Genomic DNA, 27,839 nt, shown 5'->3' on the forward strand with positions numbered 1-27,839 from the left:
CATCAAAATAAAAAGCTTTTACACTGCAAAGGAAACAATCAACAAAACTAAGAGGGTAGGGAAGCAATCTGATGGGAGCAATTTCCCAGCCCTGAGAGCATTCTAACAACTTCAGTCCATCTGCATTTGAAAAGATTTTGTTTTCATTCTGAACTCAAAAGAATCTCTGGTCTTAAAGGAAAAAGATTCAGAGACTGGTTATGTGGTTTGTTCATGCTGAAGGAAACTGGAAGGGAATCTGAGTTTCATGTTATCTTCCTTTACCCTGCCATCAACCATGTGAGTAAGAACAGTTAGGCCATTTTTTAGGGAGGTGAGGGGACCTACCCAAGGTCAAGGTCACATAGCTAGTAAGAGGCAGAGCCTGGATCCAAACACAGGTTTGCCTGACTTCAGAGCTGGGGCAGGGACCACTGTACCACTGCCCACTGGTCTTGCAAAAGCTTCTGGATTTTTCTTTTTTCCTTCTGTTTCCCCTCTTCCAGTAGCAGTGCTTCGGTCCCATGGCACAGGAGCCCCCGCAGTTATACACGTGTGGCTGTGTGTGGCGGGTTTGGGGCAGGACTGGCCCCGGTTATACAGCTGCCTTTAAGGACAGTGGGGGCTATGAGCGCCGATCCCCAGCCTCAGGCCCCTGGGAGGTCTGGCAGCTCCTGTCACCATGTCCTGGAGAGGACACCGCAGTCCACGGCAGGCATCACACCTAAAATCAAGTTCCTGCTCCCTGCGCCACAGTGGGTCTCTGTGGGAGCCACAAGCCTGGGTAAGGAAGGCAGGGAGGGTGGCAATAGCTGAAAGGCCCAAAGAGACCAGAAGGCAGCAGAACAGACACTAGTCAGGGAGTTCCACGTTCACACCTCCTCAGCACGGGGCCCCTTGTCAGCCTCAGCCTTCGTGCACGCGGTGGGGGGCAGAGTGACAGCCTCACAGGGCTGATAGAGCATCAGGTGAGGTGATGCAAGCAGGGCACTTGGGATAGTGGCCGCCACACAACAGACAGTCTCACAGAGGAGCAGCGAGTACTGCCATCGTTATGAGCAAGTCACAGCCAGCCACACATTACACACACCTACTGTGTGACGGGGGAGGCCGCCAGGCACCTTGGGGGCTTCTGAGGGCGTCACTGTGGCACTTAGCTGCCCTGGCACTCAGGAGTTCTGACCTCATCTTGTGCTCTTCCATCGCTAATGATAATCTCGAGATCCCTTCCCTTTCCAGCCTGGGATATCAGGAAGAGGTCAAATGGCACAGGGCCTTCTGGTTAAGAAAGAAACAGCAGTATTTCCACCAAGATCTATTTCCAACACGAATATTCCAGTATTGAGGGCTATCCCTGCTCTATCTAGGAAACCCTCAGGGTTGCGAACAGTGCCCTCCCAGAGGGCCCAGGGCCTGGGGGGAGGGGCCCCTACCTTCAGGTGCTCCATCTTCTCCTGCTGGCTCAGGACATCTCTGTCGGCAGTCCCTGAGGGCACAGAGGGCTGGGGAGGCGGGCGCATGAAGGTCTGGGTGACCTGCTCAGAGAGCTTGCAGATGACCTGCTGTTTGGCCTGGTTCTTGTCCATGAGCAGCTGCACGTGCTGCTGCAGCTCCCGCACCTGCTGTTCCTGCAGGCTTGCTGTCTGTGCCAGGCTCTCCCGCTCCCGCTCCAGGGCCTCCAGCCGCCTGCCCAGCTCTGCAATCTGCCGCACTTGGTGCCGCACCAGCTCCAGCCGGTCCTTGTCCTCGGCTGCCAGGTAAGCGCTGGACGCCCTCTTCTCCTGCTGGGCAGCCTCTAGCGCCTTGTGCAGGATCCTCACCAGCTCCTGGGTAGGGGAAGGGAAGCACTCTGTGAACTCGGGGAAGGCCTGTGAGGTGCCAGAGACTCGGCACTGGCTACCCCGGTTCTCCTAACAGTCCTGGGCGGTGGCTAGCATCATCCTCTCGGCCACCTCATTTTCTCTTTTTCTGTCCAAGGAAGTTTTACCCAGACACATGGTCCCCCAGCTAAAGGCTATGTTCGTAGCCAGGCTTATGGTTAAGTGTAGCCTAGCATCTGTTCCGCTTAAGCGCGATTTGAGAAATTAGGTGGGTGGCTTGTGGGCCCTGCCTTTGAAACCACTACCCATGTGCTCCCCTGGTCTGGGTGCCCTTTCTTCTGGCTGGGAAATGGCAAGAACTAGAGCAGCCACCTTGGGCTCATAAGCGGATGGTGTATGTTGAGGACGGCAGTTGCCCTACCAGCTCAGAACTGCTCACTTACCTCTCTGGATTCTTCTGTGAGAAGACAGGAGAGAAATAAACTTCCAAACTGTTTTAGGCCATAGTGGTCTGAGACTTCTCTGTTACAGCAGCTGAGCCTGTGCCCTGACTAATTAATACATGTCCATTTCAGAAGTGAGAAAACTGATGTCCTGCAGAGTAGGGTGCAGTTTCATCCCAAATCCTAAGTCTGCACTTGGTCAGTAATGCAGGCAGGGGCGGCAGCAAAGTGACAGGCCAGCACTTCTCTCTCTCGCTCCCAGGCAGACCTTACTAATTAATCTCCCTATTCCTTCCTGCTAAGCCTCACTGAGGCCTCAGAATCCTGAATACAGCAAACAGTAGTCACTACCAACGGAGCTGGGAAAGCACTGGGGAGGAAACACATGGGCAATCCTCACACTAAACCACACAGAGAGCCTCATTCAGTCCACTGTGCCCGGCCTCTTAGGCCACTAAGCAATGCCTGGAGGGCTGGTGCAAGAAAGCCTCAGAAGCAAAGACCTCTATTTATCCCGTGAAGGGGCACTGGACTCAGAATGAAACTCAAGGTCTGTTTGGCTCCCCACATCTTCAAGCCCCCAATCTCCCCAGGACCTGTGCTGCCCCAAAGCAAGGATATGGATTCATTTAAGACCAGGATCAGAATATCAGAAGCCAGGAGGCCCAGTGGCCAGTTCCATGTGAACCTCAGAGCCTGGTAGGCAGGGGAGGGGTTTGGGGCCGTTGCTATGCTCCATGCCAGTCTCATCTGGAGAAACATGGTTTCCAGAGACCAGTTACCTGTATCCTTGCCAAAGTATTTAACTAGATGAATCAGCTGGATAGGATTACTGCTGAGAACAATTCCATTTTGGAAGAGAACTGCACCAAACCATGGCTTCATATGAGAAATTGATGGCGAGATCAAATTAGCACGCATCTTCTGAAACCTCGGAACCGTGGACTGTCTCTCTTCTGGTTCTCTCCCTTCCCTCCCTCCATCCAAACTTTACGAAGCCCTACTCAGTGCCAGGCCCTGGGGTGGGTGCTGGGGCTTAGAGGGGGATTGGTCAAGAACCACCAAGGCTGGTGGGAGTGAAGGTGAAACACTGTAATGCAGTGATTTACTACAAGAGGGAAGCAAGGGTGTTTGTGGGGACACAGAACAGACAGCAAGGACTTTTGCCTGGGGTGGAGGTGGGGGAAGACCAGTATATTCTACAGAAAGGCAGAACAGTTTGAAGCCATTCGTAAAAAATAAGAAGGGCCAGAGACGGGCCAAGCAGCAAGTAGGAGATGAGGGTCGGAAGGGCTTTCCACACTTGCTGAGTCAACAGCTTGAGCAAAGGCCCACAGGAAGGAAAGAGCCCGTGTGGGGCTGTGGGCATCGTTGGGCGTGGCTGGAAGGTGGGTGGGGAGGTGGTTGCAAACCAAATCGGAATGTTTGGAATGAATTAGCTTCTCAGGCTCTGTGGAGAGAGCTCACCATTCCTGTGGTTCCAGGATAACTGAGAAGCTGAAACCATTTTCTGGTTCGGCTGAGATGTGGAGATTACCCTGGGAACTGCCGGGTGAAATAACCAGCAGACCACTGTTCAGACTTGTCTGAGGCTCAGAATCAGGCAGGTATCCTTCTGCCAACTTTGGGAGAGTCACCTCTGAAGCCCATTTCATTATATCCAGGTGCCTCCCCATTCCTACTTCCAGCCCAGGAGCCCCCATGCCCACCCCAGAATCCCCACAACAGAATGAGACAGGGAGAAAGGAACCAGGGAAGGGACAGAGTGGGAGCAGGAAGCACAAGATGAGGAGTGTGAATGGACCTCGGATTCAGAAAACTTGGAGGCTAGCGGGCCTGGGGGAGACCCCCTGGTCAGGTCGCCTTGCTGTCATGTGAGGGCACTAAAGACCAAGAAAGGAGAAGGAAGAGGACTAAAGGGACTTGGTGGATCCCCACAGGTGGGAAAACACACCATAAGCGAGGACCCCCAACTCCTAATCTAGGGTCCTCCACTTCTCCATGATGGGTAGTTAATAGATTTTGTACTGAAACACTTCTTCCAATTTCCTTAAAAATAGAAATAGCCCATGTTTGTAGCAGCATTATTCCCCTAGCACCCAAGAGATTGGGAATAACCCATATGCCCACTGACGGTGAGCAGGTAAACAAAATGTTGCATATACATATGATGGAATAAACTCTGCCTGAAAAAGGGAGGAAATCCTGTTATAGGCTACCTCATGGACAAACCTGGGGTCATTATGTCACAAAAATGTACATACATACTATACAGAAATATTAAAAACAAAAACGGAAGCTTGTGATACATCTTCTTCTGAAGCTTCTCTGGGCCTTATGATATGCTACGGCACCTCTCCAAGCCGTCAGTATGGAGCTACACCATCACTTGCAACAGTGCAAGGGTACTCCTTGTATGGACACACAATTCCCTTATCCCACCCGCAAGGAGGCACATCCAGGTTGTTTCCAATTCCCACAATTATAAGCAGTGCTTTAGAACCAATTCTTAGAAATAGAAGAGCTGATCAAATGGCACTTTTAATATACATACGTAGTTTATTTTTTCAGAGAGAGACAGAGAGCGTGGAGGGGAGGGGCAGAGAGAGAGGGAGAGAAAGAGAATCCCTGGCAGGCTCTGCACTGTCAGTGCAGAGCCCAATGTAAGGCTCAAACTCACCAACCGTGAGATTATGACCTGAGCTGAAATCAAGAGTCGGATGCTTAACCGACTGAGCCACCCAGGCGCTCTGCTACTTAAAAAAAAAAAAAAAAAAAAAAAAAAAATTAATGTTTATTTATTTGAGAGAGAAAGAGAGAGAGCAGGGAGGGGCAGAGAGAGTGAGACACAGAATCCGAAGCAGGTGCCAGGCTCTGAGCTGTCAGTGCAGAGCCCGACGCGGGGCTCGAACTCACAGACTGTGAGATCATGACCCGAGCCGAAGTCGGACGCTCAATTGACTGAGCCACCCAGGCGCCCCATTTTTTTTTTTTTTTTAATGTTTATTTACTTTTGAGAGAGAGAGAGAGAGAGAGAGAGCATGAGCAGGGAAGGGGCAGAGAGAGACAGAGACACAGAATACGAAGCAGGCTTCAGTCTCCAAGTCGTCGGCACAGAACCCGATGTGGAGCTCAAACTCACGAACCATGAGATCATGACCTAAGCCAGAGTCAGAGGCTCAACTGACTGAGCCACCCAGGTGCCCCGCCCTGCTTTTAATATTTCTTAATCAAATCAATGTTTGGTCCATTTCAGACTTTGATAACTGGCTGCAAGTTGTCATTCTATTAAAAAAAATTTTTGGGGCGCCTGGGTGGCGCAGTCGGTTAAGCGTCCGACTTCAGCCAGGTCACGATCTCACGGTCCGTGAGTTCGAGCCCCGCGTCAGGCTCTGGGCTGATGGCTCATGATGGCTCAAAGCCTGGAGCCTGTTTCCGATTCTGTGTCTCCCTCTCTCTCTCTCTGACCCTCCCCCGTTCATGCTCTGTCTCTCTCTGTCCCAAAGATAGATAAACGTTGAAAAAAAAAAAAAAAAAGAAAAAAAAATTTTTTTTTAATTGCAGGAGAGTTGATTGTTTACATTTTTAAGATCCAATGAATCATCTTTTAAAAAAGTAATCCTTTACCTTATTAAATAATGAGCTGATACTTTCATCAGTCGCTAAAATCAAGGTGGATGGGCCCAACATTGCTGGGGAAAGACCACTGGACTGAGAGTCTGGCACTCCAGCCACTGACCCTTAAGAGGCTGGGCGCTAGCAGGGTGCAGATGAAGGAGCACTGGAGTCACAGAGGCCTTGGCTCTATTCCAGGTCCATGGAGGGGTATCTAATGAGGGTGTTTCAGAAAAATGAACTTTGGCTTTGTCATATGTAAAGTGGAGATCATGATCCCTACACCTCGGAGAGCCTCTTAGAGGATGAGAGAAAAAGGGTGGCAAGTGTCCCTCCCCAAGCGGAAGCTACAGCCAGGGTCCCTCTCGACCCTCCCTCTACGCTGAAATCTTTGAACTCTGTACTCTGTATAAGGGGAGTGTACATTGAGGTTTCTGGCTGGGGTTCTAGGGAAGTACATGGTTGCACTTTGCCCCCAACAAGTTTTCTAAACAAATTACCCTGAGGGAGCTAAGTTGACCCCAGATAGGGCCTGGGAGGGGTTCATCATTCCCAGCAGTCGACAGATGGCCAACATCACTACAAACAATGGGCTTCCCTCTGCCAGAGCAGACAGCCTTTAGGCCGGGTGCAGTTTTGTGAACTCTGAGAGCCACCTGGCCAACCAGCCATCTGGTTCTATCTCCCAGAGTCCAAATCTCTTGTGGGGCCAGCTACAAGGGCCTGGGACAGATAATAGCTCAACAGGTACTGGAGTGGCCCTATAGGTTAATATGACACCAGATACAAGGACTGTGTTCATATTTTCTCAAGAGCAGTTATGGTGCTCTCATGCTGGGCTATACCTGGAGAACATGGAGGAGGTGGTTGGGCTGGGATGAGTCCTGGATCGGGGGAAGGAGGCCAGGGTCTCAGTCTTGGCTCCTTCAGCTGTGTGACCTCAGGCCGGTCACCTACCTTCTCTGAGATCCTTAAGCATGGCATGGTAAAAAGGGAAAAATCTCTAGAAGCAGACAGACCAGAGTGTGAAACCTATCTTGGCCGCTGGGAAACCATGGGCATTCAGAACCTCTCAGAACCTCAGTTTCCTCTTCGGGAAAAGGAGGCTAATAACTGTAGTATTAGAGATAATGCATGGAAAGCCCCAGCACAGAGCTGCGGCCACACTTAACACCAGTCATGTGTGCTCTTATCTGCTCTTTCTTACCCAAGGGCAGGGAGCCAGTGTACCTCTGTGTCCTCCACAGCGTCCAACAGACTTTGAGAATTTGAGATACAAATTCTTCAAGAATCACAATTGCTATTGGCAATGGCCACCTGAGTGGCTGAGCCAGGACAAGACCCACTTCCCCCTTCCAGTTCCCAAATCTTCCTGCACCCTCAGGCAGAAAGAGAGTACCTCCCAAGAAAAGACACAGGAAAGCATCTTGCAGATGTGAGCCCAGGACATCCAAGGGGCTGCTTCCCCAGCTGAAGAACTGGGCTCAGAGAGTCTCAGATGGACAGTGGCCCTCTGATTGGCATTTCTGCGTGTCCGGGGCACTGCTGGGCGCCCCAAGGTTTTGCAGGCCTCCTCTATCCTACCTCTGGGCCAAGAATTGATCTTTTCTCCTTCCCCTCTTTGGTTTTGGTATCTGGGCTGGAGTTAAAAACCTGAGTCGGTAAAGCTGGGGCTCCCCCTGCCTGATGTGGGGTTAAGACTTGACCGTCGCCTATCACTGCTAGGCCACTCACTTTTTGGAGGTCCTCACGGGTGCCTGTCTGTCTTCCCAGAGCCCCTCAGAGGAACGTGTCACTTCTTGTAAGGCCATTAGGAATCAATAAGGAGGGCAGGGAATGCTGCAGTAACAGCCCAAACCAACAAAGCCTGCATCTGCTGGGCGGCTGCTGGCTGCCAGACACCGGGCTTTACAAATCCGGACACAGGCCTCTCCAGTAAGCCCAGCTGTACATATACAGAGGAGGAAGCTGAGGCTATGCAAGGTTAAGAAACTTCTTCGGCCAGAACTGCGGCCTATACCTTCTGTGCTCAGTCTCCCACGTTTGGGAGATGGGCAGGAGAACACAGAAACCACTCATCCCATGAGTCAAAAGTGAAACTGCAAGACTCTCTCCTTCTGATTGTCTTTCCCAGGCCAGGAAAGTGAACAGTAAGAAAGTCCAGGTTCTTGGGGGTGGCTGGGTGGCTCAGTGGGTTGAGCGTCCAACTTCGTCTCAGGTCATGATCTCGCAGTTTGTGAGTTAGAGCCCCGCATTAGGCTCTGTGCTGACAGCTCAGAGTCTGCAGCCTGCTTTGGATCCTGTGTCTCCCTCTCTCTCTGCCCCTGCCCTGCTTGCACTCTGTCTCTCCTTCTCAACAATAAATAAATACTAAAAAAAAGAAATAAAGTCCAGGTCCTTTAATGCTTGAACAACTTCCTCCTGCCATTTTCACTCTGATGGCAAGGGAGCTGTCAGCAGCCTGGGTGGGCCTTACTGATCTCCAAGAGCTTAACTTCATTTACTGAAGAATGCCACATTCTCCAGGGTAGCACAGATGTTGGGGGCAAACCTCACTGAAATCTAGGTCTCCCGGGCCTCTCTCCTTCATTCAATGATTCCCGACACCTTTAAAGCAAAGGCCAAGCCACAGGAGGCTGCCCATATTTCCTAGAAAGAAGGGGAAGGTGTGATGAAGAGAGAGGCAGAGGTCACATCCAGATTTCTTTTCCTGGCCAGGTTCAGCCTGGAACTTATGCTGTACTGGTCCAGGGATCAGGCAGCTGCTCCCACCCAGCTGCATGCTCTCTTAGCTCTCAGGACCGCTGGCCGCCCCGCGACGGGAACGGGGGACGATGGGAGGAGAAGAGAGCTGGGCTGCTAAGTGACAGCAGAGGGGACTTCACACGCCGTGATGATGTATGCGGGTGTTTGCGGGCTTACCGCCTGTCTCTGCCACGAAATGTAAGCCCTGCAGGGGCGGGGCCTGCGTCTCTTCTCACTGTCCCCAGCACCTAGAATACCGCGTGCACGCCACAGGTTCTCAACAAGGACTTGACACAAAAACAAATGGACTGAGAACATGTAAACGGATGAGCTTCCTCCCTTGAGAACTTCAGTCAAGGCCTGCTTCATTAAATGTATACGCTGACCTGCCAGGAGTGAAGCCTCTGCTACTTGCCTTGGTATCAGCTTAGGGCAAGAAAGGGCAGAGGAGGAACAAAATTAGGCACGGAGAGCATTTTTCTAGGCTGTCTTCTCCAAACACAGAGCAGCAGAAAGAAGACATGTGAAAAGAGACTATTCAGAGGTAAATACAGTGTACCCCCCTCTTCCCCAGAAGCAAGAGCCAGAAGATAAAGCAGAAGAAGACTCAGGGCAGCCAAAGCACAAACATGAAAACTTAGGCCTTCTTCTCGGAGGAAGAGAAGTGTGGGTTCTCAGTGGGGCCCAGTGAGGCATCACCAGGCACCACCCTTGAGGTTTTCAGTAATGACTGCACTAACTTAACCACTTTTATTGTGCCAAAAAGAGCCCAGTGTTGCAGTCCCTCTCACCCCCTGCCTTGGACTCTCACTACTTCACAGAGTCACCCCAGAATGTGAACACAACTTACTCTCTGGGTTGTAGGATTTGGGGATGATTTGAATGTCTGTGTATGTGTGCGATCTGTGTTCTACAATGACCATGTGACTCTTTCCTTTCTTAACTGCTATAATTAATTTCTCTATTAAGCCTAAGTCTTCCTCATCACTGTCCTCTTTTGGGCCTGCTTGAGCCCTAGAGCCACACAGACCTGCCTGCTCTCTCTCTGTCCGCTGACAGTCATTTAGGGAGCTGCACTGTTACCAGCTGCTGGTTCCTTCAGCAGCCCCTCCCAGGACCTTGCATCCAGACCCCCCTCCTCCGAATGCTATGCCCCTTCAGTGTGGGGACGGGCCATGCACAGTCCTCCAGGAGGAGTCCAAGAGCAATTACAAAGTAAGTTCCAGAGACCTGCCCTTGAGGGTCTTCCGTCACCTAGTCTGAGTGTCCACATGTCCCTTAGTAATTAACAGCATAGCATTTTCAACCACCAGCAGTTTGGCTGGTAAGGACCACAGACTGGCATATGCCCGGCTGGGCTGATGTGCCGGGTCTAGTTCAAAGGCTCCAGGCTCAGAGGGGTCCACTGGAGCCTGGGGCCTCTCTGGGGACAGAGCTCACCTTCTGAGACTTTAACTCCTTGGTGAGCATCAGAACCTGCTGCTCCAAGGCCAACACTTTTTCCTGGGCAGTTCGGTTCCGTGTGAGTCCTTCGGCAAAGAGTGGGAAGGTGTTGTTCTGGCGCTTGGCTTTCTGAAGGAGATTGGTGGTCAGAGAAGACTTGGGCGTAGGCTTTGGAGAATCCTCTGGATCTTTCAAAAGGAGGAACACAGAAGTTATGATCAGTGGCCTCAGTGGTTCTCAAACTTGAGCTTGCTGCAGAAGCACCTGGAGGGCTTGCTAAAACACAGACTGTGGGACCCTACTCCCAGACTTTTCATCAGCAGGCCTGGGGCAGGGCTTGATAATTTGCATTTCTAAGACATTCCTAGGTGATGGCCCATGCAACTTGCCCAGGGCTCACACTTTGAGAACCATCCGACTCTAAAAACATTATTTACACTGTACTGGCTGGTCCTTCAGCCCATCCTCTAAAGTGTGTCTGTCCTGTGTTCTTGGATCCCCGCCTGCATGGGTGATCTCCTAGGATATCGCTGGTGCAGGCGGCCATCTCCTCAGGCACAAGCTCTGGCAGGATGTCTTGCTTCTTATCTCAGGATCCCACCTCTACCCTGTGGGCAAGTTCCAAAGTACACACAACTGTTCAAGATAGGAGTATGGAGTATCTGTACTTTGCATTCTTGCCCCAGAGAGTAACTCAAACTCTTGTTTGACTCCTTTTAATTAATTAATTATTTGAGAGAGAGAGAGAGAGCAAGCGAGGAATGAGCAGGGGAGAGGCAGAGGGAGAGAAAGAGAGAATCTTAAGCAGGCTCCACACTCAGTGTGGAGCCAGACACAGGGCTTGGTCCCACTACCCTGGAATCATGACCTGAGCCAAAATCAAGAGTCAGACGCTCAACCGACCGAGCCACCCACGCGCCCCTCTTGTTTGATTCTTATTACAAGCTAAGTTAGGACACATATTTCCCATAGTTGAGCGTCCCAAGGCTGCACAGTTCTTTTATTTCCTCTACAGCCAGGATCAGCAAACACTGGCTCATGGGCCAAATCCAGTCTACAGGCCAAATCTAGCCCACAGCCTGCTTCTGTAAATAAAGTTTTATTGGAACACGGCCACACTCATTTGTTTGTGCATTGCCTGTGCTACTTTCGCTCCATAAGGGCAGAGTTGAGTGTGGCAATGGAGACCATATGTCCCACAACGCCTCCAACATTCATTCTCTGGCCCTTTGTAGAAAACATCTGCCAACCATTGCTGAATTTCTTATTTCATTTGATTTTTATCTTATTTTATTCTTCATTCAAATCCAACATCAGAGTCATTCACCCATGCTGCCTTGTTTTGTCTTATCTATCCGTTAGTAAAGGATCTGTCATCAGCCTGCATCCAGGGACATTTTTCTTTTTCAATGTTTTATTTATTTATTTATTTATTTATTTATTTATTTATTTATTATGTTCACTGATTATTTATTATATAAGTCCATTATCTTTAACTGAATTGATATATAAATACTTAATATTTTCTCAGTTGTAATTTCTAGTACAGTGAATAACAGTAGATATAACCCACATTAACAAAAGCTCTTTGGGGTCTTCAGTTACTTTCTTTTTTTTGTTGTTTCTATTTTTTTTTTTTTTTTTAATTTACATCCAAATTAGTTAGCATATAGTGCAACAATGATTTCAGGAGTAGATTCCTTAGTGCCCCTTAGCCAACCCCCTCCCACAACCCCTCCAGTAACCCTGTTTGTTCTCCATATTTATGAGTCTCTTGTTTTGTCCCCCTCCCTGTTTTTATTTTTGTTTCCCTTCCCTTACGTTCATCTGTTTTGTCTCTTAAAGTTCTCATATGAGTGAAGTCATATGATTTTTGTCTTTCTCTGACTAATTTTGCTTAGCATAATACCCTCCAGTTCCATTCACGCAGTTGCAAATGGCAAGATTTCATTCGTTTTGATTGCCGAGTAATACTCCATTGTATATATATATATACCACATCTTCTTTGCCCATTCATCCATCGATGGACATTTGAGCTCTTTCCATACTTTGGCTATTGTTGATAGTGCTGCTATAAACATGGGGGTGCATGTGTCCCTTGGAAAGAGCACACCTGTATCCCTTGGATAAATGCCTAGTAGTGCAATTGCTGGGTCGTAGGGTAGTTCTATTTTTAGTTTTTTGAGGAACCTCCATACTGTTTTCCAGAGTGCCTGCACCAGCTTGCATTCCCAATGTTTTATTTATTTTTGAGAGAGTGCGAGCAGAAAAGGGACAGAGAGAGAGGGACAGGGCAGACAGAGAGGGACAGAGGATCTGAAGCAGGCTCTGCGCTGACAGCAGCGAGCCCAGTGTGGGGCTCGAACTCACGAACCGTGAGATCATGACCCGAGCTGAAGTCGGACGCTCTACCAACTGAGCCGTCCACAGCTCTCAGTGCCAGAAAAGGTTTGCTTCTTCCAAGAAAATATATGTTTATTCTTAGGGATGCTGGAAATCATCTAACACTTGCATTTCCCTCTTTGCCTTGGCTGCTGAGAAGCTCAGACACACTGCTGCCCACTCTTTGCTACTCTCTAGGATATCTTGACCTTATTTAAATTTCCCAACCCAGATGACTCATTTTATTTCCCCTGATGTGTATTTTAATAAGCTATCCCCGATCCTTTTGGGACTAGTGTGTTAAATATAAGGACGTGGTATGGGATCCCAGGTGAGGGCTTAGAGGATGGGCCGAATAATTTACCACGTTTCTTCTGGGGCCAGCCAGACAATCTTGAACAGATAAAAAACTACTCGAGTAGGTGACGGGAACCAGAAACTCCCTGATCTTGTTGGGTACAAGAACAGAATGGTCTTGTTCTAGACTTGAAAGAAATCTGGTTGCACTGCGTACAATAGACCGCAGAGCTCCGAAAAATGCAGTGCCTCTTTCTCTTTCCTGCCACGGGGTGTAGAAGAGCAGGGGGGCTCGCTGTAGCCCTGTTGCCCTCTGATAACAATATTGCCCACTCACCCTGAGGGCAGGCAAGGTAGGGGTCACTATGCCCATTTCACAGTTGGAGAAAATGAGACCCAGGAGGGTGGTTTTTCAATCAGTGCTGTAGGATTTCATGGGAGTGTGGCAGAGCTGACTGGGAGGGACGGGGTGGGGGGGGGAGCCAAGGGGAGCCCAGACTCCCACCTCTGCCTCAAGTCTGCTGTGGTCTGCATTGTATATTAGATTTTGTTTATGGGGGTCAAGGAGTCATGGCGAGAAAAATGCAGTCTGAAAAATGACCGCTTTAGAAAAATGAGGCTCGAGGTGGTGGTATGGGGCCAGAGTGCTGGACCTGAACCCTAGTTCTGCACCCACTATGCGGCCATGAGTGAGTCACTCCACTTTTCCATCCTCAGTTCCCTCATTTAGTAAACGAGAACAACAATGGTATCTAGTAACCGCTCAGGACGTTGGAAGAGTTAAAGAGGTTAATGCAGGTGCTCAGTGCACGTGGAAGAAGATTCTGGTAAGTGACAGGAGCCAGTCCTGAAGGACCAGATATTTCAGATTCCATTTATATGAACGATCCAGAGCAGGCAAATCTACAGAGACAGAAAGTCGAACGGTAGTTGCCTAGAGCTGGAGGATGCAAGGTTTCTTGGTGGGATAATAAGCATGCTCTAAAATTGATTATGGTGAGGGGCGCCTGGCTGGCTCGGTCAGCGAAGCCTCTGACTCTTGAGTTCCACTCAGGTCACGATCTTACGGTTCATGGGTTTGAGGCCAGCATCGAGCTCCATGCTGACAGTGCAGAGCCTGCTTGGGATTCTCTTTCTCTGTCTCTCTCTCTGTCCCTCCCCACTCATGCTCTTCCTGTCTGTCTTTCAAAATAAATAAATAAACTTTAAAAAATAAAGTAAAATAGATTATGGCAAACTGTATACTTCGAATGGGTGAATTGTTTGATATGTGAATTATCTCTTAATAAAACCACTAATTACCAAAGGGAAAAAAGTGCTTAGAGTAGACCTGGCACAGAGTAGGTGCTCGATGTGGGTGCTGGTTTTATTACCGTCGATTTGAGAGAGCACCGGTCCCCTCTCAGACTGTTCACTGTGACCTGCGTGGCCTCACCAGACGCTGCTCCAAAGGGGAGATTTCTCTGGAGGCACTGCTCCACAGGGCAGGGGTCCCCCCTGCCAGAAGCCCCCACAGGGCTGCCTCAGCTGGTTTTCTTCCATTTCTAGGTTACAGTATGTCTTGGGTGGGGGGGGCACCCATGCTAATTGCAAAAGAAGCCCAACCCCCACGGCGGTGTGGGCCACTCGCATTTTGTGCAATAATTAAGTGCTATGGAGGAGCCGGGATAGACATGCAGAGGTCATCTGCTCTGCTTCTTCAGGCAGAGATCCGATTTTGCTCAGCCCACACAGGCATTTTCATATCCTTTCCTTATAAATTAAAAAAAGTAAGAAAGAAGAAGTGGGAGATATTTTCATTACTTCAAGAATCACTGCAGGAGTGTCAGTTTGGGAAGACGGGGAAGAGTTCTGGAGGTGGGGGATGGCAGTGGTCGACGTGAGTGTGCTTAATGCTACTGCACTATACACTTAAAATGGGTTAACGTGGTAAATTTTATGTATATTTAGCAACGCTATTACTAAAAAAAGGAGTCACTGCTACCAGACCCATAGAAACAAGGAGTGACCCGGAGAGTGTCCTATTGGACACACACAAGCGTAGATGTTGGTTTTGGGGGAGGGAAGAGGGCACTCGCTTGGCTTTTGAAGGCCCAGCTCAAACCTGGGCAGAGCTCACCTGGGGTGCTGGGGTCAGAGGGCAAAGGCTGCTCTGCCCTCTGAGGTTCCCCGCTCAGTGGAGAATCTTCCCCTGGAGGCCCGTGGCCTGTTCCTGAGGACTGCCTGTTGCCCCGAATATTGTACATCGTGTTTCTGAAAGGAAAACAGAGGAGCATGAGGCTGCCATCCTCAGCCCCAGTCATGCCCGGAGCGGTCTGCCACACTCCAGGCACCCTGCAAGATGCATCCCGCCCGAGTGCCCCCCACCCGCCTCGCCTGTCTTTTCATGTTCTCATTGTACTTCCCGCCTTCCACACATGATATTGCTAATAACAGAAGCTTGATTCCCCCACCCCCAAACCCACTGCTGGAGTGTAAGTTCTCTTGAGTGCAGGGATGTTTGCCTGTTTTGTTCACTAAGATATTTTGTGTTTTTGTGTGTGTGTTTTTTAAATGTTTATTTTTGAGAGACAGAGAGAGACAGACCGTGAGCAGGGGAGGGGCAGAGAGAGAGGGAGACACAGAATCCAAAGCAGGCTCCAGACTCTGAGCTGTCAGCACAGAGCCCAGGGCTCAAACTCATGAACCATGAGATCTTGACCTGAGCCAAAGTAGGATGCTCAACTGACTGAGCCACCCAGGTGTCCTGTAATATTTTGTGTTTTTAAAGTTTATTTATTTTGGGGAGAGAGAGACAGCACGCGTGTGCATGTGCATGAATATGGGCAGGGGAGGGGCAGAGGAAGGGGAGGGGCAGAGAGAGGGAGAGAGAGAGAGAATCCCAAGCAGACTCTGCACTGTCAGCGCAGAGCCCAACACGGGGTTCGATCCCACGAACTGTGAGATCATGACCTGAGCTGAAATCAAGAGTCAGACGCTCAACAGACTGAGCCACCCAGGCGCCCCCATGCATGCCTAGCATAGCGCCTGCAGCATTGAGGGCGCTTACAGTATACGTGCTGAATGAATGCTGAATGAACTTGCCAAAGGAACTTCCTGAAACTTTCATCTGGTTTTATAACTACTTGCTCAAAAATCATCAGTAGCTCCCTACTTCTGCTGAGCAAAGTTCCAAACGGCTCCTGGATCCTTCTCCCCTTGCACTCTTTCCCCACTTAGATCTGTTCTCCCTTGAGGCCTTCACTAATCATCTGGCCTCCAAGGAGTTTACTGCACTTTGTGAATGGGCTACCCTTTGACCAAGTACTTGTCTAGGCTGAATAATGGTGTCATTTCTTCAAGAGCTGGACAGTAACCTACCTGCATGTCTGTGGCACCTGGTACTGGGCTGCACATGCCCAGTGTGCAGGCTCAAGACACTTTGGGTTTGTAGGAAGGAACTAGGTAGCACCAAAGGCTGGCCTAGGACCACAGCCACAGAAAAATTCATAATGAGGCAGATAAAAGGACATTCAACTGAGTTTATTTTCCCTTTGCAAAGATACAAAAGTAGATGTATTCCAAAATTATTATTATTTTTTTTTTTTTGAGAGGGAGAGAATGTGAGCAGGGGAGAGGCAGAGAGAGAGAAGGGAGAATCCCAAGCAGGTTCCACACTCAGCACAGAGCCTGATGTGGGGCTCAGTCCCATGACTGTGAGATCATGACCTGAGCTGAAATCAAGAGTCAGACACTTAACTGACTGAGCCACCCAGGTGCCCCAACATATTCCAAAATTAACAACAAGTAAGAGAAAATGATTAAAAGAGTTCACCAGGTCAGTGTTTTCTGAATGGCAGGTTCTGAACTATTGGTAGATTATAAAATCAGTTTAGTATCATAACCAGCATTTAAAATATGGAATGGAAAATATCAGAATGCACCCCACTTTGAAAGAGTTAATATTTTGTAAGTTTTACTGAGCTATATATGTGTACTGAGCTATAAAACTCACAGTTTGAAAACAATGCACTAGGGGGTCATTTACTTAAAAGGCAGCAATAGTGTGGTCAAAAAAGAAGGGGACGTGAAGGTCTACAGATCTGTGATGGAGTCCTGGCTCTGCTGTCATCTCTATGTACAACATATACTTCTAGAAGTAAGATGGAAAAATTACCCTGAAAAACCCTTATTCACAAACACCTAAAAGCTAGGTAAACACCAAGCATATTTCAAAAATATTTACCTAATTTCCAAGAAAGGAAGGGAAATTCTTGGGGCCTAACCGTGAATTCAAGTGAGAAGGTGACCACGGAGATTAGATTAGTCCTCAGCAAACATTCACTCCTTTCCCACCACCTCCGTAGGAGCAGAGTGCTTCTTCCCTCTCCTGTGGGCTCAGGCAAGGCATGTGATTTGCTTTGGCCAAAGGGATGTTAGCAGATGTGATCTAAATATAGGCTTAAAACGTCCTCACATATAGGACTAGTCCTCTTCAAGAACAAGTCTCAGGCAGCTGCTGGTCTGTGGCAGATGAAAAACACGAGAAGTAGACCTAGATCTTACCAACAGCTTAGAGTTAAGACCAAGTGAACCTAGCCTACATCAGCTGAATCCAGATGTGTGAGAAATGATCATATAACACTGAATTCTGAAGTGTGTTTGCAGCATTATTGCTGTGAAAATTGACTTAGGATATGAGTTTGCTCTGGGGTCAACTGTTTTGTTTTTTTGAGATATAACTGACACATAACATTCATTTCAGGTGTACAACAGATTTATCCAATCTAGTGTGAAATTATCACCACGATACGTCTATTGAAGATCCATCACCACGCATGGCCACAAGATGTTTTTCATGGGTCAACTGTTGATTCCAGATGCCTAGAACCTTGACTGTTGCAAGAGAGGAAAGAAAGTATTTGGACCCAGAGTGCAGAGTTGAAATTGAAATTCTTACATACAGCTGGGAGTCCCAAGATGAGGTGAGTTAGGAAAAAACACGCCTGCTGGCAAAATCAACACAAGGGAATTCTAGGTGAAGGCTCTGGGCATTCAAAAATTTTTCTTGTGATATCTTTGTTAGGTTTTGGTATCAAGATAATATTGGCCTGACAGAATGTATTGGGGAAGTGTTCCCTCCTCTTCTTTTTTGGAAGGAAGATTTTGTGAAGAATTGGCATTGATTCTTTTTTAAATGTTTGGTAGAATTCACTAGCGAAGTTATCTGGTCCTAGGGTTTTTCGTCTGTATGGGCGGGGGGAATTTTTTTTTTATTATTATTAATTTTATCTGCTTATATGGTATAGGTCTATTCAGATTTTCTCTTTCCTCTTGCATCGGTTTTGGTAATTTGTGCCTCTCTAAGAATTTGTCCCTTTCTTCATTTGTTGGCATAAAACTGTTCATAGTATCCTTTTATAATGTTTTTTATTTCTGTTAGCTTGGTAGTAATGTTCCATCTTTTGATCCTGACTTCAGCAATTTGAGTCTCATGTCTTTTTCTTGGTCTGTCTGGCTAGAGGGTTGTCAATTTTGTTGATCTTTACAAAGAACCATCATTTGATCTGAAATTTGTTTTTTAAACAAAATCCAGTCTTTTGGTATAGTTGGGTCCAGAGTAAGATAGAAAATTGTACTTTAATGGAGAGTATAGCTGACTGATGGAGGGAAAATCAATCTGTTAAGTTAAGAACAGAGAGGAAATTAGAACTCAGCATTCCAAATGCTTGACTTTGAAATTTGGTCTTTGATTGCTTTTGCTCTGTTGTTGTTGTTATTATTAAGTTTTATTTGTTCATTTTGAGAGAGAGTGAGAGAGAGCATGAGCAAAGGGACAGAGAGAGAAGGAGAGAGAGGATCCCAAGCAGGCTCTGCATCATCAGCCCAGAGCCTGACAAGGGGCTGGAACCCAAAAACTGAGAGTGTGTGAGCCAAAATCAAGAGCTGGATGCCCAACTGACTGAGTCACCCAGGGGCCCTCTTGTCTGTCGTTATTAAGATTCTATTGTAAGATGCCTCTGACTCTTTTACCTAGTCACCTCCCCTTCCCAGTTCTTACTTTCCTCATCTACAAATAAAAGGGTAGCGGTCATATTAAAAAGAAAATGGTGGTCCTCAGGAGCATTATTTACTGAGTACCACTTCGTGCTGGGTCCTGTGCTGAGCCCCACTACATACATCTCACAAATCACAGCCACACAATTGGAGAGGACTCAGGAACACATTCCTATAGCCAGAGGCGCTAGCTGGGTGGGTGACCATCATTGCTGCCTACATGTCCCCTTGCCTCCCCTATGTGTCCAGGGGCTCACAAGAGTCATTCCTGGGGTAGGGGAGGGTACAGAAACCCTGACTCCGGGGCAGCAAAGGGCCTCCTAAGCTCTAGCACACATCACCTCTGGAGATAGATGCTCATTAACTACTGACGCAGCCCAGGTGGCCACTACCTAGCCGAACTATTGCACTTGGAAGAGGTATCTCCATTTCATAAATTTATTGACCTTGTATGGAGCAGTTCATAGGTCATTTTCTGTGTAGGATTAGCTCCAGGTCTGAAGGGCCTGGTCAGCATGGGCGGAGCGGTTCATAAAGACTTGCTCTGGAAGGATAACCTTGGGCAAGCCATTTATCCTCCCAGAGGCTGGCTTTCCTTGTCTGCAATGGGGATAAGGAACATGTCCACAACAGACAAGGACTGGACCCTTCCATGGGCCAGACGCTAAGCTAACACTAGTCATTCAACTCATTTAATCCTCCCCACAGCCCAGTGAAGTACTAGTACCACCTCCATTGTAGAGAGAGGAGAACTGAGATTTGGCAAGGCTAAGTAACCAAAGCCATAGAGCCAGCGAGTGAAGGGACTGAGCATTAGACCTGGACGTCTAACTCCATGGTCTGAGAACTTAGCCATTCTGACACCACCTCACAGGCTTGTTCAGACAACTCAGAGCCAGTGGCATGCGCACCTAGCACAGCGCTCTGGAATACCCTGACTTCCTTTCCCGGAGTATGACCCGGGCTCATGACAGAGCTCACAGCAAGCTGTAAGAACAGCCAGGGCCCAGGCTGCGGGAGACAAAAGCAACCCCAATCTTATGGGGGCTTGCAACAGCCCAGGGCAAGTAGCCCATTTCTTGCACTTTTCCCTCACATTTTCTGTGGGTTATTACAAATGTCAGGACGGAAGTCACCAACTGATCCTCTGAAACTTCCTTCCTTTCTGTCTCTGCATGTTCTCTCTTCCACTTCTGCTGTTTGTGGCCTTCATCAGGCACTGATCTGGTTTAAGCTTGGTGAGACCCCCCTGGATACACCCTGGCTGGATGGCTGGACTCCCCCCCACCGCCCCAGCAGGCTCCCAGCACATCCAGTTCCCTCCAGCTCCCCCTTAGGGAAAATCCCCTGCAGGCCACCTTCTTTGTCTACTCACACCAGGGGGCTCACCCATGCCACCTCCTAAATCTCTCTCTGCAGCTCATATCTCTCTCCCGAGTTTCCAGGTCCTTCCATCCAAATGTCTCTTGGGCTACTTTTACCTCCAGCCAGCAGGCCTAGAGGACACTTATTGTCTTTCCCCTAAAACCTGCTTCTGTCCTGGGATCAGTATCACTACACTCCTAGTTACCTGAGAGAATTCAAACGCTGAAACCGACAGGGAAATTCTGTAAAGGAGCCACACAGAGCCAGGGGTCTCTAATCCAAGTCCAGGTAACAATCTAGTCTGCTTCCTAAAACATCCCTGTCTGTCTGAAGTCCACACAGAAAATAAGCACCACAACAGATCAGTATTGGATACAGTATGAATTCCCGAAAGCTTCCTTCTCTTTGGTTAGATAAATGATAATAGCAGCATGTAGGGGATAAGCTTAGGAATTCCTCGGGTTTACACCAATGGGTTAACAAGACATAAAGAAATACAAAGTCATAAAACGCTCAATCCTGAGTTTGGGCAAATCAGACTGGCACCCCAAGAATAGGGGGGTGTAAAGGCACCCCGAGAATAGGAAGGTGCAAAGGTGCCAGGAATAGGAAGGTGCAAAGGCACCCCAAAATAGAGAGGGGGTGCAGAGCCCCCAGAATAGAGAGGGAGAGGCAAAGGCCTAAAATAGGAATGGCGCAAAGATGCCCAATACATAGGTATATGAAATAAACAAGATTAGATATTCAGGGTGGAAACACCCCAATTAAGTACTATATATAGTAGAAAAGCCGCTTTCACAGGAGAATAGGGCTAGGTTAGGTAAATCGGTGAATTGGACTACGGACCACTGCGTTGCAGACAAAGCAGCCCAGAATGGAGATGGTTAATAAAAGAAGAAGTACCTTACTAACCCTGAGGTTACTCCCCCTACCTGTCTCATCCCCTAGGCTAAGATAAACAGAGGTGCACCCTCCTGTCTGCTGTAAACAACCTTCCTCCTGGTACCCAGATTTTGTTTTGTATTAACCCAAACCCCTCACCCCAAATATCCTCAAGACTCCCTTTCCCTCATGTCCACAAGTTAATGTTCACAGATTCATTGTCCCTTTGTGCACGTCCATCGTCATGTTTGTAAGCCTTCTGATCCTAATAAAAACAGGGCAAGGACCCTTATTCGGGGCTCTTGTCTTTTCCCAGACATTAGCCACCTCTTGCTTTAATCCTACATCCTGCTTTTTTGCTAGACAAGAGAGAACTTTAGACCCAGAGTCTATGACAGCAGCAAACAATATTTATAAAGTACTAAGCACAGTTCTAAAGCAGTTTGCATGCATTAACCCATTTAACTCCCACACTAATCTTGTAGGGCAAGCACTATTGTATTCACTTTTACTAACAACTTAAGTGAAACAGAGAAATCAAACAAGATGCTTAGGACAGCACAGCCCATAACTGGTGGAGCCAGGATACAAATCCATGCAGTCAGCCTCTAAAGTTCAGGCCATATTACTATCTTCTTAAAAACTATTTAAATCAAATCCTGCTAAGCGGGAAATTGTATATACAATACATGAATAATAAATGAAAAAGTAGTTGAGAAATGATCAATATACAGTAAATTAAACATATTAAAATTGAATTAAAAAAAACTAAAGGTATGAAATTCCAGACTTCAAGTTTTATTACAAAGTGGCAATAATTAAAACAGTATGGTACTGGCATAAAAATAGACACATAGATCAATGGAACAGAATAGAAAACCCATAAAGAAACCCACAGTTATATGGTCAATTAATCTTCAACAAAGAATGAATGAGTATACAATGGGAAAAAGACAGTCTCTTCAACAAATAGTGTTGGAAAAACTGGACTGCTACATGTCAAGGAATGAAACTGGATCACTGAATTAAAGACCTAAATGTGAGACCTGAAACCATAAAAATCCTTGAAGAGAGCACAAGCAGTAATCTCTCTGACATTGGCTGTAACAACATTTTTCTAGATATGTCTCCTGAGGCAAGGGAAATAAAAGCAAAAATAAACTATTGGTACTATACCAAGACAAAAAGCTTCTGCACAGTGAGGGAAACAATCAACAAAACTAAAAGGCAACCTATGGAAGGTACTTGAGAAGATACTTGCAAATGACATGTCCAATAAAGGATTGGTATCCAAAACATATAAAGAACAGATACAACTCAATACCCCAAAACCAAATAATCCTATTAAAAATGGCAGAAGACATGACACTTCTCCAAAGAAGACATCCAGATGTCCAACAGACACATGAAAAAATGCTCAACATCAGTGATTATCAGGGAAATGCAAATCAAAATTACAATAAGATATCACCTCACAAGCCTGTCAGAATGGCTAAAATAAAAAACACAAGAAATAAGTGTTGGTGAGGATGTGGAGAAAAAGGAACCCTCTTGTGCTGCTGGTGGGAATGTAAACCGGTACAGCCACTGTGGAAGACAGTATAGAGTTTCCTCAAGAAATTAAAAATAGAACTACCCTACAATCTAGTAATCACACTACTAGGTATTTACCCAAAAAATACAAAAACATTAATTCAAAGGGATACATGCACCCCTATATTTATTGCAGCGTTATTTACCAAATTATGGAAGTAGACCAAGTATCCATCAATAGATGAATGGATAAATAAGAGGCAGTACACACACACACACACACACACACACACAATGGAATATTATTCAGCCATAAGAAGAATGAAATCTTGCCATTTGCAATAAGATGGATGGAGCTAGAGAGTATAATGCTAAGTGAAATAAATCAGTCAGAGAAAGACAAATGCCATATGATTTCACTCATATGTTTAAGAAACAAAACAAATGAGCAAAGGGAAAAAAGAGAGAGAAAGACAAACCAAGAAATAGACTCTTAACTATAGAAAACAAACTGACGGTTACCAGAGGGGAGAAGCGGGGGGTGGGGGGAGGGGAATGGGTGAAATAGGGGATGGAGATTAAAGAGTACACTTATCGAGATGAAAAATAAAATGAAACTCAGGTAAAAAATTTTTAAAAAGTAGGTTGCAGGGGCGCCTGGGTGGCTCAGTCAGTTAAGTATGCCACTTTTGATTTCCACTCAGGTCATGATCTCATGGATTCGTGAGTTTAAGCTCCACATCGGGTTCTGCATTGGCAGCACGGAGCCTGCTTGGGATTCCTTCTCTCCTTCTCTCTCTCTCTCTCTCTCTCTGACCCTCCCCCGCTGTGCATGTGCAAATTCTCTCTGAAATAAATTTTTAAAAAGTAGGTCGTATACAATCACTCTTGAAAAAAAAAAAGTTAACAATTTGATGCGTTTCACATATGAGGACACTTGTGACACAATCATCACATTACATTCAATATGATCTCAGTTATGCATATACATGTATCGACAATGAAGAGGAAAGAGATATATCACATGCTAAGAATGCTGTCTGGGAGGCAGGATCATGGGTAACTGAAAACCTATACCTTTCTAGATGTTTCTAATTTCCTACAAAGAATATGCACTATTTTAACAATCAGAAGCACAAATGTAGTATTTTAAAGAAATGATGTGACGAATTAAAAATAAAGCCCCTCACCCTCTCCCCAGGACCACATCCCTGCAGGGATCACACCAGATCACTGTAAGCTCCAAAGAAGGGGCTGTCTGCAACGTGGCCGGCCCCTCGGTCCCACTGCACTTACTGTATTTCGGTTCCCAGATGCTTGAGGGAAATATTCTGAAGGGCTAAGGGCATGGCAGGCACCGGCTGCAAGGCGGCTGCCACACCCACGAGCCCAGGGGGCGTTTTCACAGGGCACAGGAACTCCTCCAGCTCCACTTCCTCTTGCTCTGAGGAACAGAGAAACAGGGTAATCATCCACCTGGGTCGCTGCACTTGTACATACGAGACAGAGGCGCACTGGGCTGGGTTCCCACTGGGAGCAGGTGGGAGTCAGTGCGCTGCCTGAGCAAGCCTTCTTTGGAAGGTTAAGAGCAGCCAAAGAGGCAGGCTTTTCACTAAATGTTCTTCCAGGAAAATGATGCATCTTACTGAGAAAGTCTTCCTGAAAACCTCGTTAAAGTATGCAGAACTGATGATACTTCTACATCTGAGAATCTACCCTAAAAACGTTACCTGACATGCAGACAAAGCTTTATGAGCCAAGAGGTTCATCCTGGCACCGTCTGTCCTCACACTGGAAATAACTCCCTCAAACTAGAAGTAAAGTTCTGGGGAGGGGTTAAACAAATCATGATGCCTTCTGAAAATAGGATATTACTCAGCCGTTTAAAACAACACTAATGGGGGCGCCTGGGTGGCGCAGTCGGTTAAGCGTCCAACTTCAGCCAGGTCACGATCTCGCGGTCCGTGAGTTCGAGCCCCGCGTCAGGCTCTGGGCTGATGGCTCAGAGCCTGGATCCCGTTTCCGATTCTGTGTCTCCCTCTCTCTCTGCCCCTCCCCCGTTCGTACTCTGTTTCTCTCTGTCCCAAAAATAAATAAACGTTGAAAAATAAAAATAAAAAAAAAACCAAAAAACAAAAAACAACACTAATGAAGAATGCTTAAAATCATGAGGAACAGGTGTGGGATATAAAAACAGCTAGTAAAAAAATTGGGTTAGAGCATCATGATCGCAACTGTAGAGAAAGTCTCACAGAAATACACTCTGTGGTATGGACAGAGGTCAGAAGTGCATGGTGGGATCAGAAGCAGGCTGCCTTCATTATCGCTTCGTGTTTTTGCCCAAATTGTCTATGCTAAATATGGGTTATTTTTTATAAACAGAAAGATAATGTATAGTCATCAAAAGTAGAAGTTTATAAACAGATTTTATAACATGGAGGCATCAGGGTCACAATACATAGTACCGTAAAGCAAGGTAGGGTGTTTGTATTATTATATGATCTGAAATACGTTTAAATAAAAGGCAAGCGGGGGTCATAATGTAATGTGAACACTGGCTGTCTCTGGGTGACAGGATTATGGCTACTTTTTCTTCCACTTTTCTACTTTTTGTAAATGTTCTGCAACGATTCTTATACAGTGAGTGCTTCAAAACACTTAACATTAAGGAACGTTTTGAGGCTAAGGTAACATTATTTGAAGTATAAGAGAGAGGAGGTGAAATACTCAGAAGTTAGTTTTGAGTGTTACAAAAAGCAGGGGAGGATTAAGACTACCTATTGGGCAGCAGGATCTGGATCAGGCAGCTCCTGAGACCCGGAGGGCAGCAGGCACCTTCCACTGGAGCCCTTTTACTGAGGGTGAAATGTAGGGGAAGAAGGAATTTTACCTTTGCACTCCATTTTCAAACAGGGTGCAGGTGCAAAAACATTGACTACAACCGCAGGGGCGGGGGAGCTGTTCCATCTACTCACAAACAGACTTTGCAATCAATATATTTAATTCCTAATAGGCCCTGTCACATCCGGCAGAAGGGCCACGACTTGGCCCAAGTCATTCTTTTGAGCTCCCTCTCTTCAATTCACTCTCTCACCAAACACTTCTGGCATCTGCCCTGAGGTTTCTGGTGGAGCTGGAGAAAGTTAGATAATCAAAGGCATAGGAAGCTCCCAGCTTAAGGAGCAGGGAGAAGTGTGCACTTCAGGAAGACCAAGTGAGTAGAAGCCGGAGGGCAGGCCAGGCAAGGTGCGGGCGAGTTCTGGGAGATGAAGACAGATTGTTTCACCGCAAGTCAGGAAAGGCTTCCTGGAGGAAGGGCACTGGAGCAGGGCCTAGAGGGCTGGAAAGGATTTTGAACTGCTAAAGGAGTGAAGGAGGATGCCAGGAGGGAACAGAGGAGATGGGGCTGGGAAGGACAAATGGGCAGGAGGGGGCTAATAGGGGATCTCATCTGGCTGGACCCACGGGACCCCTGAGGGTTTCAGCAAAAGCTCCAAAGAACCTGGGTTACAGCTGTGGTGTTGGAAGAACCGAAGCCAATCCACGTTTCTGTTAGAAGGGTGCTGTGACCAGACTGGAAATCGCATTTTCTCTTCTGGCCCCAGGTTCCACATTTTTAAATAAAAAAAAAAATTTTTTTTTAAGTTTATTTATTTTTGAGAGACAGAGAGAGCGAGCAAGCTGGGGAGGGGCAGACACAGAATCCGAAGCAGGCTCCAGGCTCTGAGCAGTCAGCAGAGAGCTGGATGCGGGGCTCGAACCCACAAACGATGAGATCATGACCTGGGCTGAAGTCAGATGCTCAACTGACTGAGCCACTCGGGCGCTGCATGGTTCCACATTTTTAAAATGGGAAGGATACTCTCCATCCTGTCTCCTTCGGAGGTAAAGTATATCAAAATATTTAGGAAACCATAAAAGCCCCATTCTGTGGACTTGCATCTTTTTTTTTTTTTATAAAATTTTTTTTTTTTCAACGTTTATTTATTTTTAGGACAGAGAGAGACAGAGCATGAACGGGGGAGGGGCAGAGAGAGAGGGAGACACAGAATCGGAAACAGGCTCCAGGCTCTGAGCCATCAGCCCAGAGCCCGACGCGGGGCTCGAACTCCCGGACCGCGAGATCGTGACCTGGCTGAAGTCGGACGCTTAACCGACTGCGCCACCCAGGCGCCCCTGGACTTGCATCTTTCAAAAGTAGTCTTTAATCCAGACTTTGAGCTGATTCAAAATAATTACGGTTTTCTTGTTTATCAATACTTTAACCATCTTTATCCTCCCTCATGCAGAAGAAACAAAAATGTACAATTTGCCTAAGATTTTTAATGTCTTGGCAGGTACTTCCCTAACTGCCAATATCTGTTCTCCTTTAATGTCCACCTTTGGCCCTAAATCCACCCTGAGGCCACACGAACTAAGCCTTGGGGGTGAATGTCACCCACTGCCTGGATTCGCCAGTGAGGAAACAGTGGCTCAGGAGGATTTTCGTGGCCAGGGTCACACAGCCGGTAGCAGAGTCACACACTCAAACACAGTTCCTTGCTTGTCCACTAAAACCACGTGGCTTGTCAGAGCAGGTTTTGTGGCAGGCGGACAGTTCCCAGATGAGAGGGGCTGCCCGGGAAGGCCCAGTGGGAAGGCCCCCAGCGTGAGGAGGTGTTTGAGAGATGGGTGGCACGTGACAGTGATGTCACAGTGAAGGTTAGCACTTCCCGTGGGTAAGAGGATTGGTCTGGGGCCTCTGGGCCTCTCTCCAAGGCCGCACAAGGAATTCTCAGCAGCGTTCATCCGAACACTTTGCCTGAGCTGCAGGGGCTGCTCCACCACCAGTAGGAAGTCATTGCCCAACCAAAGGGCCTGGGCCAGCCAGTCACTTCCCTGCAGGGCCCTGGACATGGCAGTGGCCTCCTCAGCATAAGGAGGGGGTTATGAGCCTGCAGATTCGGGTTCCAATTTCAGTGCGGACATTTTCTTGCTCTGCTACCTTGACCAGGTAGGTCCACTGGCCTCTGGGGGCCTCAGTTTCTTCTTCTGTAAAATGGGTACAACACTACTTCATAAGATTGATGTGAGGATTAGATGACATGAAAGAAGCATGTAAAGTGTTAGAAACAGTGTCAGTGGTATGCATATTTTTACAACAATATATTCTTACCTAAGTGCTATTTTGTGTAAATCGTGTCCTACTTTGGCAACATATTATCATTAATCTGCCGGTTTGCCCTTGATCTTTCTCAGCTCTTGTGGAGACCAACGTTTAGGTAAAGCATAAAATAAAGGTGTAAACGCTTAAAAGCT

The 27,839-nt window shown here is 47.3% G+C and overlaps 1 protein-coding gene across 5 annotated transcripts in view; it reads right to left on the reverse strand.

Annotated features, from left to right (window-relative positions):
* The window catches only part of TBC1D2 (TBC1 domain family member 2), a 56,726-nt gene that overhangs the window by 21,303 nt on the left and 7,584 nt on the right, over window positions 1–27,839 (reverse strand). For all 5 annotated transcript variants that reach the window (XR_006709866.1, XM_045467825.1, XM_045467826.1 and 2 more), the window contains 4 exons: window positions 23,838–23,985; window positions 14,845–14,978; window positions 10,043–10,233; window positions 1,413–1,805 (listed from right to left, as the gene is read on the reverse strand). Coding sequence is in view for 4 of the 5 variants with exons in the window: in XM_045467825.1 (XP_045323781.1) it covers window positions 1,413–1,805; window positions 10,043–10,233; window positions 14,845–14,978; window positions 23,838–23,985 (866 nt within the window). In the remaining variant the exon portion in view is untranslated. The remainder of the gene's footprint in view (window positions 1–1,412; window positions 1,806–10,042; window positions 10,234–14,844; window positions 14,979–23,837; window positions 23,986–27,839) is intronic.

This window comes from Leopardus geoffroyi, chromosome D4, assembly GCF_018350155.1.
Source record: "Leopardus geoffroyi isolate Oge1 chromosome D4, O.geoffroyi_Oge1_pat1.0, whole genome shotgun sequence".
NCBI lineage: Eukaryota > Metazoa > Chordata > Mammalia > Carnivora > Felidae > Leopardus > Leopardus geoffroyi.